This window comes from Armigeres subalbatus, chromosome 1 (genome assembly GCF_024139115.2).
Source record: "Armigeres subalbatus isolate Guangzhou_Male chromosome 1, GZ_Asu_2, whole genome shotgun sequence".
Lineage (NCBI taxonomy): Eukaryota > Metazoa > Arthropoda > Insecta > Diptera > Culicidae > Armigeres > Armigeres subalbatus.
The window spans coordinates 158,337,915-158,351,213 of record NC_085139.1 but is presented as its reverse complement, the minus strand read 5'-3'; the positions used below and the strand labels follow the sequence as shown (position 1 = coordinate 158,351,213).

The following is a 13,299-nucleotide window of genomic DNA, read 5'->3' as shown; positions in this document are numbered from 1 at the left end:
TAATCCGTAATCAGTTAGTCGTTAGTGAATTTAGTAAAAAGATGTCGTTGATTTTTGAAAACGATAATGGTAGGTAGCCAAATACTTTCATCAAACAATACTTGGTAAACGTTAAACCAAATATCTCGCCGAAAAAAGTGCCTTTGAAGAAATTCGAAGTTTGTAGCGGTTTACGTTTCTCCCATAGCTATAAGCACCTGGATGCTGCCAGCGGTGGGTAGGGAGCTTTTCTGAATTACACAGAATAGCATAGATGATATGAAAGCAGTCTGAAAGAAAAATATTTTGGAGCCAAATTTGACATCGAAGCTCCGAGAGTTCGTGTACATTCTTAGCAATGTGCTGCCTTGTCAACGACGTGATCAAGAATTTAGTTCTTCTAAGGTGCAATCGATCGTTAGTGCCGTTTCTGATCGCATCGAGTCTTTAAGCGCGCGATGTAGAACAGAATTATTGGGAAACTCGTTTCCAGTTCTTGTTAGACCACTATAGATTATTGTATTCGCTATGGTACACTCCTCATACAAATCACCCAATCGTACAGAATCGCATTTACCTGGTAGACTCAGGGCAACTTTATTTATCGTTCCGCCTACGACGAAACCGTATTAGATTATTTAGTTTTTCGCTTCTTGTTGCTACAAACGACTCTCTTCTGCTTGGCAGGGGCCTGTCGTGCAGCGTTGACCGACTGTTGGATGGGATGGTTGCCACTGGCAATGGCGCCACTACCGCTGGCCAATTGCGACTGCAGCTGCTGGTGCTGATGCTGCTGCTGTTGCAATTGGCCAGGGTCTTGCTGCGTGTGTTACCAGTGGTAAACCGGAAATCAATAGGTCTGAAGGGGATCAGCGTCTTGTTCAGAGACGTCGATCTGAATGACTTGATAGTCCTTCAACATGTTACGCAGGATTTCTCGGAATATCGGTAGATAGCCTCGCTCCGAATTACTGTGGTTCAGCAAAATCACGTGAATATTCTGATGGTTCGCATCCAGCACATCGTGGTGAAACATTTCCCCTGAAATGATAATAACTTTATTAAGATATACGTCGAGTTTTCAGCCTACCCAGAACAAACCTGTAATGTACAAATCAGCCTTGACTCCCTTTAGTACGCTGGTGCCCGATCCAGCACATACAGCAAACGTTCGTATCGGCGACTCCAGGTTTCTATTGACCGCAACGGCTACCTTCAAGTCTTTCAACTTCGTGTACGCTTTGATTCTATCGATGGCTGCACCGAGCGTTAGCTCGCCTTGAATGACACAAAGTCTCCCAGCACCTATCGATGGATTTGATAGGTTCTCTAGAACGGGCTGAGCACTTGCCAACGGCAAGGCGGATGCCAACCAATCATTCACACCGTTGGTGACACTGTCCCAGCTGGTGTGCGGAGAGTACAGAGCGATTTTGTTCTCCAGACAAATCGATACAATACGCTCCTTCCATGATTTTTGAGTGATTCGCTTGAGTGGAGCAAATATTGGAGGATGGTAGGAAATGATCATGTCAGATCCTCTTGCCATGGCTTCGCTCATAACGTTTTCGGTGAGATCATTGGTAAGCAGAATTTTGTTAACGTTCCTGTAAAATATTACACATAATAACACACTCAGTAATAATCATTCACACGAACCTACCTCTTAGTAAATGGTTCAATCAATAACCCTACGTTGTCCCACTTTTCTGCAAGATTCTCTGGAGCGAATTCGTTAAGTTTCTCAACAATCACTGACAATGCTATGCCGGCCATCTTACGAATAATTGGAGATGTGGCGACAACTTTGGTTCGATTCTGTACGGTGGAGATGCTTCCAGTGGATTTATATATGTTGAACATTCACGTAGTTTCTATATCATCACCAGTGGGTTGGACCATGACTGTAAAGGTAAAAATAAGGATAAGTTATATATACTTACTTATATACATGCCTGCAGGATTTGTCGAAATTAAATTCAACATAATTCAGCGAGTAATGATTCTTTCTCGCATTTAGCCAAGACACCATCCTTTTATGGAGTTAATATAGTGTGAAGTACCATTTCCTTAATAACTTCCAAATGCAAGGGTCGATGGTTATAACATTCAATAGTGATCAACTAGGATTTTCCTTCTGTCGAATGCAACTTGTTGCGAGGAAATCGGTTAATGATTACTATATGAAAAGTTGTATAATGTTCTGAAAACTCTGATGTGAATATTGTGGCAGATTGTGATTTGAAAAATGTATTGGAGGTAGCCACTTTCCTTCGATGAGACTCGAGCCCACGACCCTCAGTACGCTAGACTGGTGCCTTTAACCAACTAAGCTACGAAGGACCTCCGTCGGCTTTTGCAATTTAGCGGCTACTGAATGAGCCCGAGATTCTCAAATCGGACCCATAGTCGGAGCACTCACAATCCATTTGTCAAGCCAAAACTTCCACATGATACATGATACTTTTATACCCAGGGGAGTCGATAAAATTTCCTAGATCAGGAATCCTGCTCCGGGAATCGAACCCAGCCAGTTTCAGGATGGTTTTACTTTGTAGCCGCGCATCTTACTGCACAGATAAGGAAGACCAAGAAGGGTTGAAAATAATTTTGAAAACAACATCGTCTTCTTCTTCATTGGCATTACATCCCCCATTGGGACATTGCCACCTCGCAACTTAGTGTTCATTAAGCACTTCCACAGTTATTAACCACGAGGTTTCTACTTCAAGTTGCCATTTTTGCATTCTTATATCATGAGCCTAAAACAACACCATGATACTTTTATGCCCAGGGAATTCGAGACGATTTCCAAACCGAAAATTATCTAGACCGGCATCGGGAAACGAACCCAGCCACCCTCAGCATGGTCTAGCTTTGTAGCCGCGCATCTTACCGCACGCTAAGGAGGGCCCCAATACAAACTTTAAATTAGACACTCTTGCTTTATTGAGATTTTATTGGGAATGTTACTATATATTGTACAGATATGTTCCGTTTTTATCAACACGGTAAGTGAGTTTCAGTTGATAAAATCGGAACAGTGACAAAATCGGAATAATTTTCTTAGATGATGTTACGAAAAATTAACTATTTTCAAACCCTCCTCCATTCATTGTCCCACTTTCTGTATGAGATTTCTTATAAATTGATATGAGTAGTCAAGTCAAGTAGGGCCCTCCTTAGCCGTGCGGTAAGACGCGCGGCTACAAAGCAAGACCATGCTGAGGGTGGCTGGGTTCGATTCCCGGTGCTGGTCTAGGCAATTTTCGGATTGGAAATTGTCTCGACTTCCTTGGGCATAAAAGTATCATCGTGCTAGCCTCATGATATACGAATGCAAAAATGGTAACCTGGCTTAGAAACCTCGCAGTTAATAACTGTGGAAGTGCTTAATGAACACTAAGCTGCGAGGCGGCTCTGTCCCAGTGTGGGAATGTAATGCCAATAAGAAGAAGAAGAAGAAGTCAAGTCAAGTAGTTTAGAAACCCTTTCCCTCCCACTAAAAGCGTGACGTATCTTAGGGACGTTCCCTAAGATAAGGTGGCATCCATTGATAACATTTGACCTGGTTAATCATTTCGGGACGGATGGGTCATATATGCCCAGCGTTTGAGATTGCCTGTGGAAAGTCATCAAAGAAAGCTAGGTCCCCAGTTTCTTCAGCAAAAATGTTCATCAGGATGACGGCTACCCAGGAAATTGGAGGTCAAGTTTGACTATATCCTGAAGACCTAGATATCCAAAATCTTGGGAAGATTTTGCTTCTGACAGCTTGCAGATGAATTTTAAATATTTGGATCCTATACCACATTGTTTAATAAATCTGAACACTCAGTCAAGTTTAGTCATCTTGATCGTTGAGACAGTGATAAGCTGCCTGGAATACGAGATGCTCAATGTTCTCCAAAACGTTTTCTTATTCAGCCCACGGTATCTACCGAATCAACCAAGGCTTATGCAAAATCTTCATCATCGGTATGGTATTCCAAAACGTTCCCAAGTTCAACCCAAAGTATCTACCGAACAACCTTACCTTCTAGCAATGTCCTCAACATCGATATATACCCTATCTGGTTCAATAAGCATGTGCGCACCATGCAAACTCAATTCTCTTGAATTCGAGATGTTCAAGGTACTCCAAAACATTCTTGAGTTCAGCTCAAGGTATTTACCAGGTCAATCAATCAAAGTTTTTGCAATGCCTTTGGCATATACTTAAAATATCCAATATGTAATGTAAACTCAATTTTCTGAAATTACGAGGTGTTCACGGTTAGATCCGGTCCGGTCTAGAATATTTTCGGTTGGGAAACATTCTAGATTCCCTGGGCATAGCGTTCCCTTTATACTTGCCTCACAAAATACATACTCATGCATTGGCGCACAAGATCAAGATATTTACTAGATGCACAATAACTAAGGAGGTGTTTGTGTCGAGCAATTTAGCTGCGGACTTGTTGAGGCGTATAACGGACTTGGATGATTACATAAAACAATACGACTTCCAGAATATTTTTGCCAACCGTAAAAGCCTGTAATGACTAGTATAAGTGATGATTGAAGTCATATAAGCTAAGTGGACTCACTGGAATATCATATCTAACATCATTCATAAGTTGGATCATTGGATAGGTCAAAGTCGTTTTGAAAATTCGGTATTGAAATAATCTGAGATCCATGAAGTTTTGAAGAGATGCATTGCATCGGTATTGATATGTGGAACAGAAATACTTGGAAAATGGTCTGGAAAGACTGTCAAAGTAACCGTGAAAATATTTGAGTATGGCATCATTTGTCTCAACGATTCGATATCGAGTCTCAGAACATCAACTCAAGGAGGGTCCACAGTAGCTTGTAATAGAATTAAGTGATATCCTACCAGCTCGATCGAACTGCTGGAATGTTTAGTGATGCACGGATATATAATTTAGGACTTGGTTGATCGGGTAGATCGCATGTTCGGAACTCCAGGACATTTTAGAGAACAGAAAAGACAGTAGTAGCTTGTAAAAGTAATAAATACTATTCTCGGTTAGAACACATGTTCTGAACTCAAGAACGTTTTGGAGAACCGAAAAAGCCTGTAGTAGCTTGTAGACATAATGAGTGAAATCCAATCGACTCAATAGACCTGCTAGGATGTTCAGTGATGCACGGATACATCGTTCAGGACTTGGTTGATCGGGTAGATCACATGTTCTGAACTGATTTGAACTCAAGGATGTTTTGGAGAAACTGAAAGGCCTATACTGCCGCTAACCGCAAGTCGGACTTATCTGGATATGGGGTCCATATACAGATAAGTCTGACTTGCGGTTAGCGGCAGTATAGTTGCATATAAAAGTAATGAGTTAAATCTTATCGGCTCAATGTACCTGCTAAGATCTTCAACGATTCACGAATACGTCGTTCAAGGCTTGGTTGATCGGGTATATCACATGTTCTGAACTCCAGAGCGTTTTGGAGACCCTGAAATAGTTTACGTTTATTCAAAACTCGATCAATTTATGTCTTATGACCACATATAGTTATTTTTGGACATAAATCCCAGGTTAGGAGATTTTGTTTGTAGACATATTTCCTAATGCATTCGAGAATATTTGGAACAGTTTGGACGGCCTCGAACATCCGAAAAAGTTTCTCAACGATTTTCAGTTGTATCGGAACACCAGATAACAATGTCCTTCGTCCTGAAGTAATGAAGCGCAAACAAACCCGCATCTTGTCTCTTTTCTTTCGATGGGAGAAGTCGGTGAAGAGAAACCTTGTCTTGTTAGTTACGGTTAGTAGTGCTTGAAATACTATGATTGAAATAAAATGATTGAATTTTCTTGTTGATAAATACGGAATAATTTTGTTGAAATCGGAGCGTGATAAAATAAGAGCGTGACAAAATCGGAACGTGATAAAATCGGAACATATCTGTACACATATAATAGCTGTCATTGAGTCGTTTAGTATTTATGACTGATAAACCATTTGATGTGGTGAAACACACATCACATGGTTTGTATCGCAATACATTAAAGGTAATGGTTACTATTGATGATAACTAACATACGATATTTATGAACCCACCGACAACACGATTGTTAAAAAATCCGGACTATTGAACTTTATGGAAACAGAGAACTATATCATGTTAGGGAAAAGTGAAACACATTTATGATGGGTCTGCCGATTCTTAATCTTGGAGATGACTTTGTCCCTAATACAGTAGGCAATACTGCCCCAAGTCGACATATATCCAAAGTTTTATATCCTATCGATCATAATTACTCACACTCGTTTCAAATCACTCAGAGACTGAGTGAAATTGTATTGCCGTCTCTTTTTTCCCACGGAAAAGTTACTCAATTTTCGTAAAAAGTTGAACTACTCAAATTTTGAGTAGTTCCACTTTTTACGAAAATTGAGTAACTTTTCAGTGAGGAAAAAGAGACGGCAATACAATTTCACTCAGTCTCTGAGTGATTTGAAACGGGTGTGCTGGTAATCTCTTCGAAATATTGATGTAGATAGGCTATAAAAGCCTTGGTAAATATCACTTTGGTCTGAAAAACGAGAAATTTAGAAATTATGCGTTTTCAGTTGTTCACTTAGGCTTTGGTCCGATTCGAGAATTAAAATCAAATTAAACTTAAAAATGACAGTTCAAAAATTTGCAAATAACCCTGCTCGCAGAGCAAGATTACTTTTGACAGATATTGAATCATTTTTGATAGATGTTTTGTTGGTTTTGGTGGGTAGCACCAGCCATTCTTATGAGCGGGGGATTTCATAATTTCTGAACTGTCACTTTTAAGTTTAATTTGACTTTAATTCACGAATCGGACCAAAGCCTTAAGGTGATACGGGAAGCACGAACAATCATTAAATCGGCACCAACATTTCAAAAGGGCGAAACTGCTTTTGTCAACAAAAGCTTCTGACGTCGCTGGTGGCCTAATTTGAGCCCACCCACAACATCCAGCACCATTGATTGGAAGAAGAGGATTCGCTGCTTCCACCAGTGGCGTTGGATTGCGTGGGTGGGCTCAAATTAGCCCTCCAGCGACGTGAGAAGCTTTTGTTTACCAAAGCAGTTTCGCCCTTTTGAAATGTTGATGCCGAAATATGATTTTGAAAAAGTATCACCGGCGCGTGCATACTCAATACTAGAAAGAGACAAAAGATAGGAAAAATAAGACGGTGTGTAGTGCCTCCCCGAGTCACCTTAAGTCAAAAATCAACGTTGGCTGTCTTGTCTCATATGGCTATCTTGCCCCACTTTCCCCTACAATGCGATTTGGCACCTATAATTCGATGTCCGTATCTGAGACCCGCACCTAAACATTTCCTTGCCTAGATAATGGCTTTCGAGTTTGATTCCAAATACAAAACATTCACAAGTTTAGTCACAAATTCGCGAAGTCGAAGCAAAATTCTTCACACAAACAATGACAGTTCTTTATGGGATTTTACAGTAGAGCAACAGAGAGGAGGAGATGGCGGCCATGTTTCACTCAAACTCTGACAGATAGCAATGGGATTTCCCATAGGAGGGAAGAGCAGAATTTGCTTCGACTTCGCGAATTCTATAGTCTTACTCAAACGTTTACAACTGTACGAACAAAACATTAACTGTGACCTTGTGTCCTTGCTGATAAAAGAATGTAATGAAAGAAAAAGGTTTTATGAAAACAGGCAAACAAACACCTAATAGGAGTATGTGAATGTGACATCTCTACTCCAAGTTTGAGGTTTTCATCATAGTCTCGAAAAATAAAAAAATAAAGTTAAATAATGCACTAATTTCAATTTTTTTATTTTATCTCAAATGAAAAAAAAATATGCGACATTCCGTCATTTTTATTAATGTTAGGATGAATATGGGAAGTAATTTTTTTTTGTCTTCATGCTTTTGCTAGAAACTGATATCACAGCCAATAAACTTTTAAAACCCCTAGGGTGGGGTGGGGTGTGACTGGCTTGTTGGCTAAAATTTTTCTACAGAAACTCGACATCATAAATCATAAATCTAGTATTTACTGCAAATAATGTACCTATATGACGCCTCATGTCAAGATTCTCTATCAAGCGATATAACTCATAATCTGAACGTGGTCTTAGCAGAACTCCGGATATATGGAGATCCAAACAATTAGTCAACGCATTATATATGTAATTGTTAACTCTAATGTGAAATCTGTATTGTTTACAGTGAGACTTGGTGTGTATCAGCAGAGATCAAACAGCAGCTGCAAATGTTCATCGACCAATGTCTACGTTTTACAATTCGGACCTTTTCACAATTGAATCACGAATGGTTAACTCCATCAATGATGCCATTTGTAAGGAAACACTGGACTGTATAATCCGCTAGAATATCGCATCAGTGGCACACCCAGGGGCTCATGGCAACGAAACCTCAATAAAGGAATAAAGAAGCTCGATAGGAATCTGACCTGAGCCCAGGTCAAGGCTGAAGTAATATCACCCAGGATGGAGATCTCTTACGTTAGCCTTATGTACCTCCACGGGTGCTTAGGACACACAAGTGAGTGAAACAATAAGACCATTCCCGAACATTTATTGTTAGCTTATCGGTAATTGGTGAGTTCGAAAAAATTGGCTACGTACATATACACACAGACATTACCTCAACTGGTCGAGCTGAGCCGATTAGTATAAAAACACTTTATTCTCTGAATATATCCTGTTCGAAGTTAGTTTTTCAGTAATCATAGTCTCCTCGTACGAGAAAGGCAAAACTCGTATCTAATGCTTTAATTTTCACAGTCATTTTGTTTTATATACCATATTATGATTAAAAAAGCAAAAAATAAAAAAGACCCAGAAAAAAAAACAGTGGCGGAAGTTTGATATCAAACGCTGAGATAAAACTTGATTTTTATGTTGTTGATTTATTACCACTTACGTATTGAAGACTTCGTCTACAGCTTGGATGCCAATTTCTGAAATTCGAATGATAATTTAATTCACTTTTTAAATTTTCCACCACCATGAGTAGCCGCAACACTCTTTGTTTTTTACAATTTTATTTTCGCATTTTTCTTCATCGTCTTGACATATCTGTCAGACATCGAAAACACATTCTATAGCAAGCAATAAAATTTTCGAACGATGAACCCTATTTTAAAGGATAATAACTGCATTTCCAAATTGACCGTTATTATAGTTTCATAATGATTTCCGATAATTGACAGCGAGAAAGCAAATTTTGATACATTAAGCATTCATTTTTTTCAACAGTTTTTTGGAGAGATGTTTTTTGCCTTTCTTGTATAAAACACCCAATTTAATGCGCCTAGTGCTGATACTGCCTTTCTCGCATTTAGTCAAGGCACTAACTTTGTATCGTTCGATATACTATTTTCTTCATAACTTTTAAACGAAATGCTCGAACGTTTTCAAATTCAATAGTGAATGTCGAATGCAACTTTTTGCGCCAAATTGATTGAGGTTTACTATTTATATGAAAAGTTGGCAAATGTTTTCCTAAGCTTTTGCGCACACACAAAAAATGGAGTGAAATGATAACTTTGTTGTACAAGAAAGGCAACAAGTTGTACCGAATGGCTATCATTTTATGCAGTCTGTGAAACTAATTTTAATGTTAAAATAGGTAATTAATTAGATTTAGGGTAACATACTTCTGTGATACACTATAGTGATCTACTTTTCTAGTTTTAAGCACATTTCACATTAGCTTTAAGCTCAACTGAAAATTAGAATAATAATTAGGAGTAATGTATTGAAATTCGACAATTTCTGCACTACGTGGCATCTATCTCATCTGTCATTCTGACAGTTTATCAGAAACTTCCGTTTCAGGAGCAGTTACACCGTGGGGCAGTGTTGGCAATAACCCCCTCGTAGTCTGTACTAGTGCTTCTCGTACTCTTCCATCTTCTGCTGTCTTGACTTCTTTGATCTTTGCTCGCAGCTACCCATTTCGCCGAGATTCATCCACCACTAGTACAAGATCTCCAACTGTTACGGCCTTCACTTTGCCGAACCACTTCATCCACCTTGTGTGCATCTGTAGGTCTTCTCGAATCCAGCGCTTCCAGAAAACGTCTAACTGATGTTGTATCAGGTTCCAGGAGTTTTCTCAGCCGAAGTTGGATTGATGAACTGTATCCAGTATTTTGCGGTCGGTAATGGCGGCGTGAGTTCCATTCAATTTGACATTCAAGAGGTAGAAAACATTGGAACTCATCACGTATGCCTTGATCGTTTATTTCTTTGTCGTCAATAAACAAATGTCAACTATTTTCTTTGCCGGTTTACAGAAACAAGTTTTCTAATATCACTGAAATTAAAAAAAAAAACAAATTTACTAATATTAATGTTTCATTATATTTTTAGATTTCCTACTGGATATATTGCAAAATGCCGAAAACCAGAAATGACTAGCTATGTCCTTTTACTGCCTGGATAGACAAAATAATGATTGATTCCAGTTCTATTACCAGGTGTTGATGCTCCAATAAAATGCTAACTCTTACGCTAGGTTGGATTGTTAGGAATATGCTAGCTATGCTATGGAACATGCGTTTCAGATACTGGGAACAAAATTACTTTAAATTTTCTGAAAATCAACTTATTCTGCGTGAAATTGTTTATCGAACAAGTTTGTTTGATGGAGCAAGTAATTATTATAATTACAAAAGGTCTGATATAGATGATCAAACATAGCTAAACTATTATATTATTAGGTACTCTATTTCGATGTAGTTCTAGTACAAGTTCGCCGCAAAAAATCTTACATGGGGGATAGAGTTGTCGAAACCCCCAAAAAATCCTTACGTAATCAGAGTATTTTTTAATGATGTAATAACGTTATACACTTCAACGTTCGATTCGAGTACATACCAGATTCATTAAAATGAACTTTCTAATTAGCGAAAATTTAAGTACATAATTATTATATTTATTTCATATTCCATCAATATTATAAGATAGATGCATTATTTCAGGCGCTTTTCTTATGTATCTTTTACAACCCGTCAAACTGGTATCTGAAACGGGAGCTATGCATATTCCTAACAATTCAACCTAACGTAAGAGTAAGCATTTTATTGGAGCATCATCACCTGGTAATAGAGCTGGAATCAATGATTATTTTGTCTATCCAGGCAGTAAAAGGACATAGCTAGTCATTTCTGGTTTTCCTTCTTTTATCCTGTAGGAAATCTAAAAATATAAAGAAACAATAATATTAGTAAATTTGATTTTTTTAAATTTAAGTGATAATAGAAAACTTGTTTCTGTAAACCGGTAAAGAAAATAGTTGACATTTCTCGCTTAACTTTTCAAAAGGTCCTAAGTAACATTTTTTTCATGAATTAATTTGAGTACTGCAATCAAAAGCTTTCATGTTTTTGTGTTTATTGCGCTATTCAAATTAAATCATGAAAAAAATGTTACTTAGGTCCTTTTGAAAAGTTAAGCGAGATTTGTTTGTTGACTACATAAAATAAACGATCAAGGCATACGTGATGAGTTCCAATGTTTTCTACCTCTTGAATGCCAAATTGAAAGGAACTCACGCCGCCATTACCGAGCGCAAAATACTGGATAGCTGGCTGGCGAGCACCCGAGGAGCTTCCTAGCAGGACTTGGTTTGGCGTAAGGGCCTCTCCTTCTTCCGAGTCTAAGGGTAGGTAGGTCAGTGGACGGCTGTTGACGATTCCCTCGGCTTGTACGACTAACGTCTCCAGTCCTTCATCGTTTAGCTTCCTATCGTTGTTGTAAGCTGACTTTACCGAATGCACCATCCTTTCCCACGCTCCTCTTATATGGAATGCTCCTGGTGGGATCCCGATCAATTGGGTGTCAGTATTTGTGAATGTCGCTGACGGCTCGCCGTGAATCTTTTCCAACTGACGTTGTGCACCTTGGAAATTGGTGTCGTTGTCTGTGTAAATCTCTGCCGGCGCCGCTCGATGACAGACAAAACGCTTGATACATTTCACACACGATGACGTAGACAAGCTATGAACAACCCCTACATGAACGGCGCGGGTGGTGAGACAGGTGAACAAACCGATCCAGTGTTTAACAGCACTCCTTCCCACTTTTACCATAAGCAGCCCAAAATAACCTATTCCGGTATATGTGGGTCGTGAGAATGATGACAACCGAGCTATACGGGGAATCTGCGGAATCGCTTTACACCACTGGCACATTGCTGCAACTTGCTTCACTACTTCACTCAATCGGAAGATGAAGTAGACCTGTCGAACTTCGTTCACAACTGTTTCAGAATTTCCGTGATGGAATGCCCGACAAAAGTCATCCAACATCAGTTTTGTCACCAGGTATTTTCCGGGAAGGATCACCGGATACTTGGCATCATATGGAACATGAGGCGCAGCACCTATTCTCCCGTCGACGCGTAGCACTCCATACTCATCGATCTTTGGTGTCAACTTGAACAAACTCCTCGCTTTTGGTAGATCTATTTATTTATTTGCCGTCAATCAAATGTAGACCAATTATACTTTGTTTTCACCTTTTGTGAGCAGAGCCATTTCGTCCGGGTACTTTTCCCACTGTATACTCCGCATTACTGAATTCTTCGCTTTCTGGAATTCCTTTTGGTTCAAATTCAGCAACTCCAGCTTTCCCCCTTGACGTCTACGCTTGCAGTTGTCAACGAAACGATGAACATAAGACATTAGTGCTGTCCAATGAGAGCTTGAAGTAGCTCGAAATTTCTCCCTGTCCTGCTCATGCCCGTTTGTTGACAAAAAAGAACGAGCAGGACGGGAACAACTTCGAGCTACTTCGAGCTGCTCATTGGACAGCACTATTGTTCCTAACAGACGCCGCCACTTGGAAAACCGAGAGAAATCTATTACGCTTTCTGGAATCTGCAGGCTTTGAATCATGAAACATGCACGTAGCTCCTCATCAGGTGCACTAAGGCAATTAGATGGCCGTGACCAATTCTCCTCAGGGTAGCGGAGGAACTGTGGGCCTTTGAACCACTCATCGGTAATTGTAGGACAGACGTTCTTTCCACATTTGGTTGCAGCGTCTGCTGGGTTCAGTTTGCTGGGAAGCTGTCCTGTACCATTGTCATCAAGGGGCTGCCAAGAACTTCCGGTTGTTGTTCCATGCGAGGAATGTACAATGGACTTAACTCGCGACATTTGTCTTCGAGGCGACAATTGTACATTCTGCTTCTCCATCGGCGTTCATAACTCTGAAGTAAGTCACAGCAGAGAAGGCGGCTTGACTGGCATCGACAAAGATGTGCAGTTGCAGTCGATCGTACGTCTGCGCTGTTGCTTTCTGGAAATA

General features: G+C 39.7%; 1 protein-coding gene across 1 annotated transcript; it reads right to left on the bottom strand.

Moving 5' to 3' along the window:
• Window positions 1-539: 539 nt before the first annotated feature.
• Window positions 540-9,058, bottom strand: LOC134205393 (NIF3-like protein 1). Its single transcript, XM_062680625.1, has 4 exons — window positions 8,903-9,058; window positions 1,643-1,883; window positions 1,081-1,586; window positions 540-1,020 (listed from the first exon to the last, which is right to left on the bottom strand). Exons 2-4 carry the CDS (start codon window positions 1,840-1,842, stop codon window positions 830-832), a joined length of 897 nt encoding a protein of 298 aa, XP_062536609.1. The 5' UTR covers window positions 1,843-1,883; window positions 8,903-9,058; the 3' UTR covers window positions 540-829.
• Between the last annotated feature and the right edge of the window lie 4,241 nt (window positions 9,059-13,299).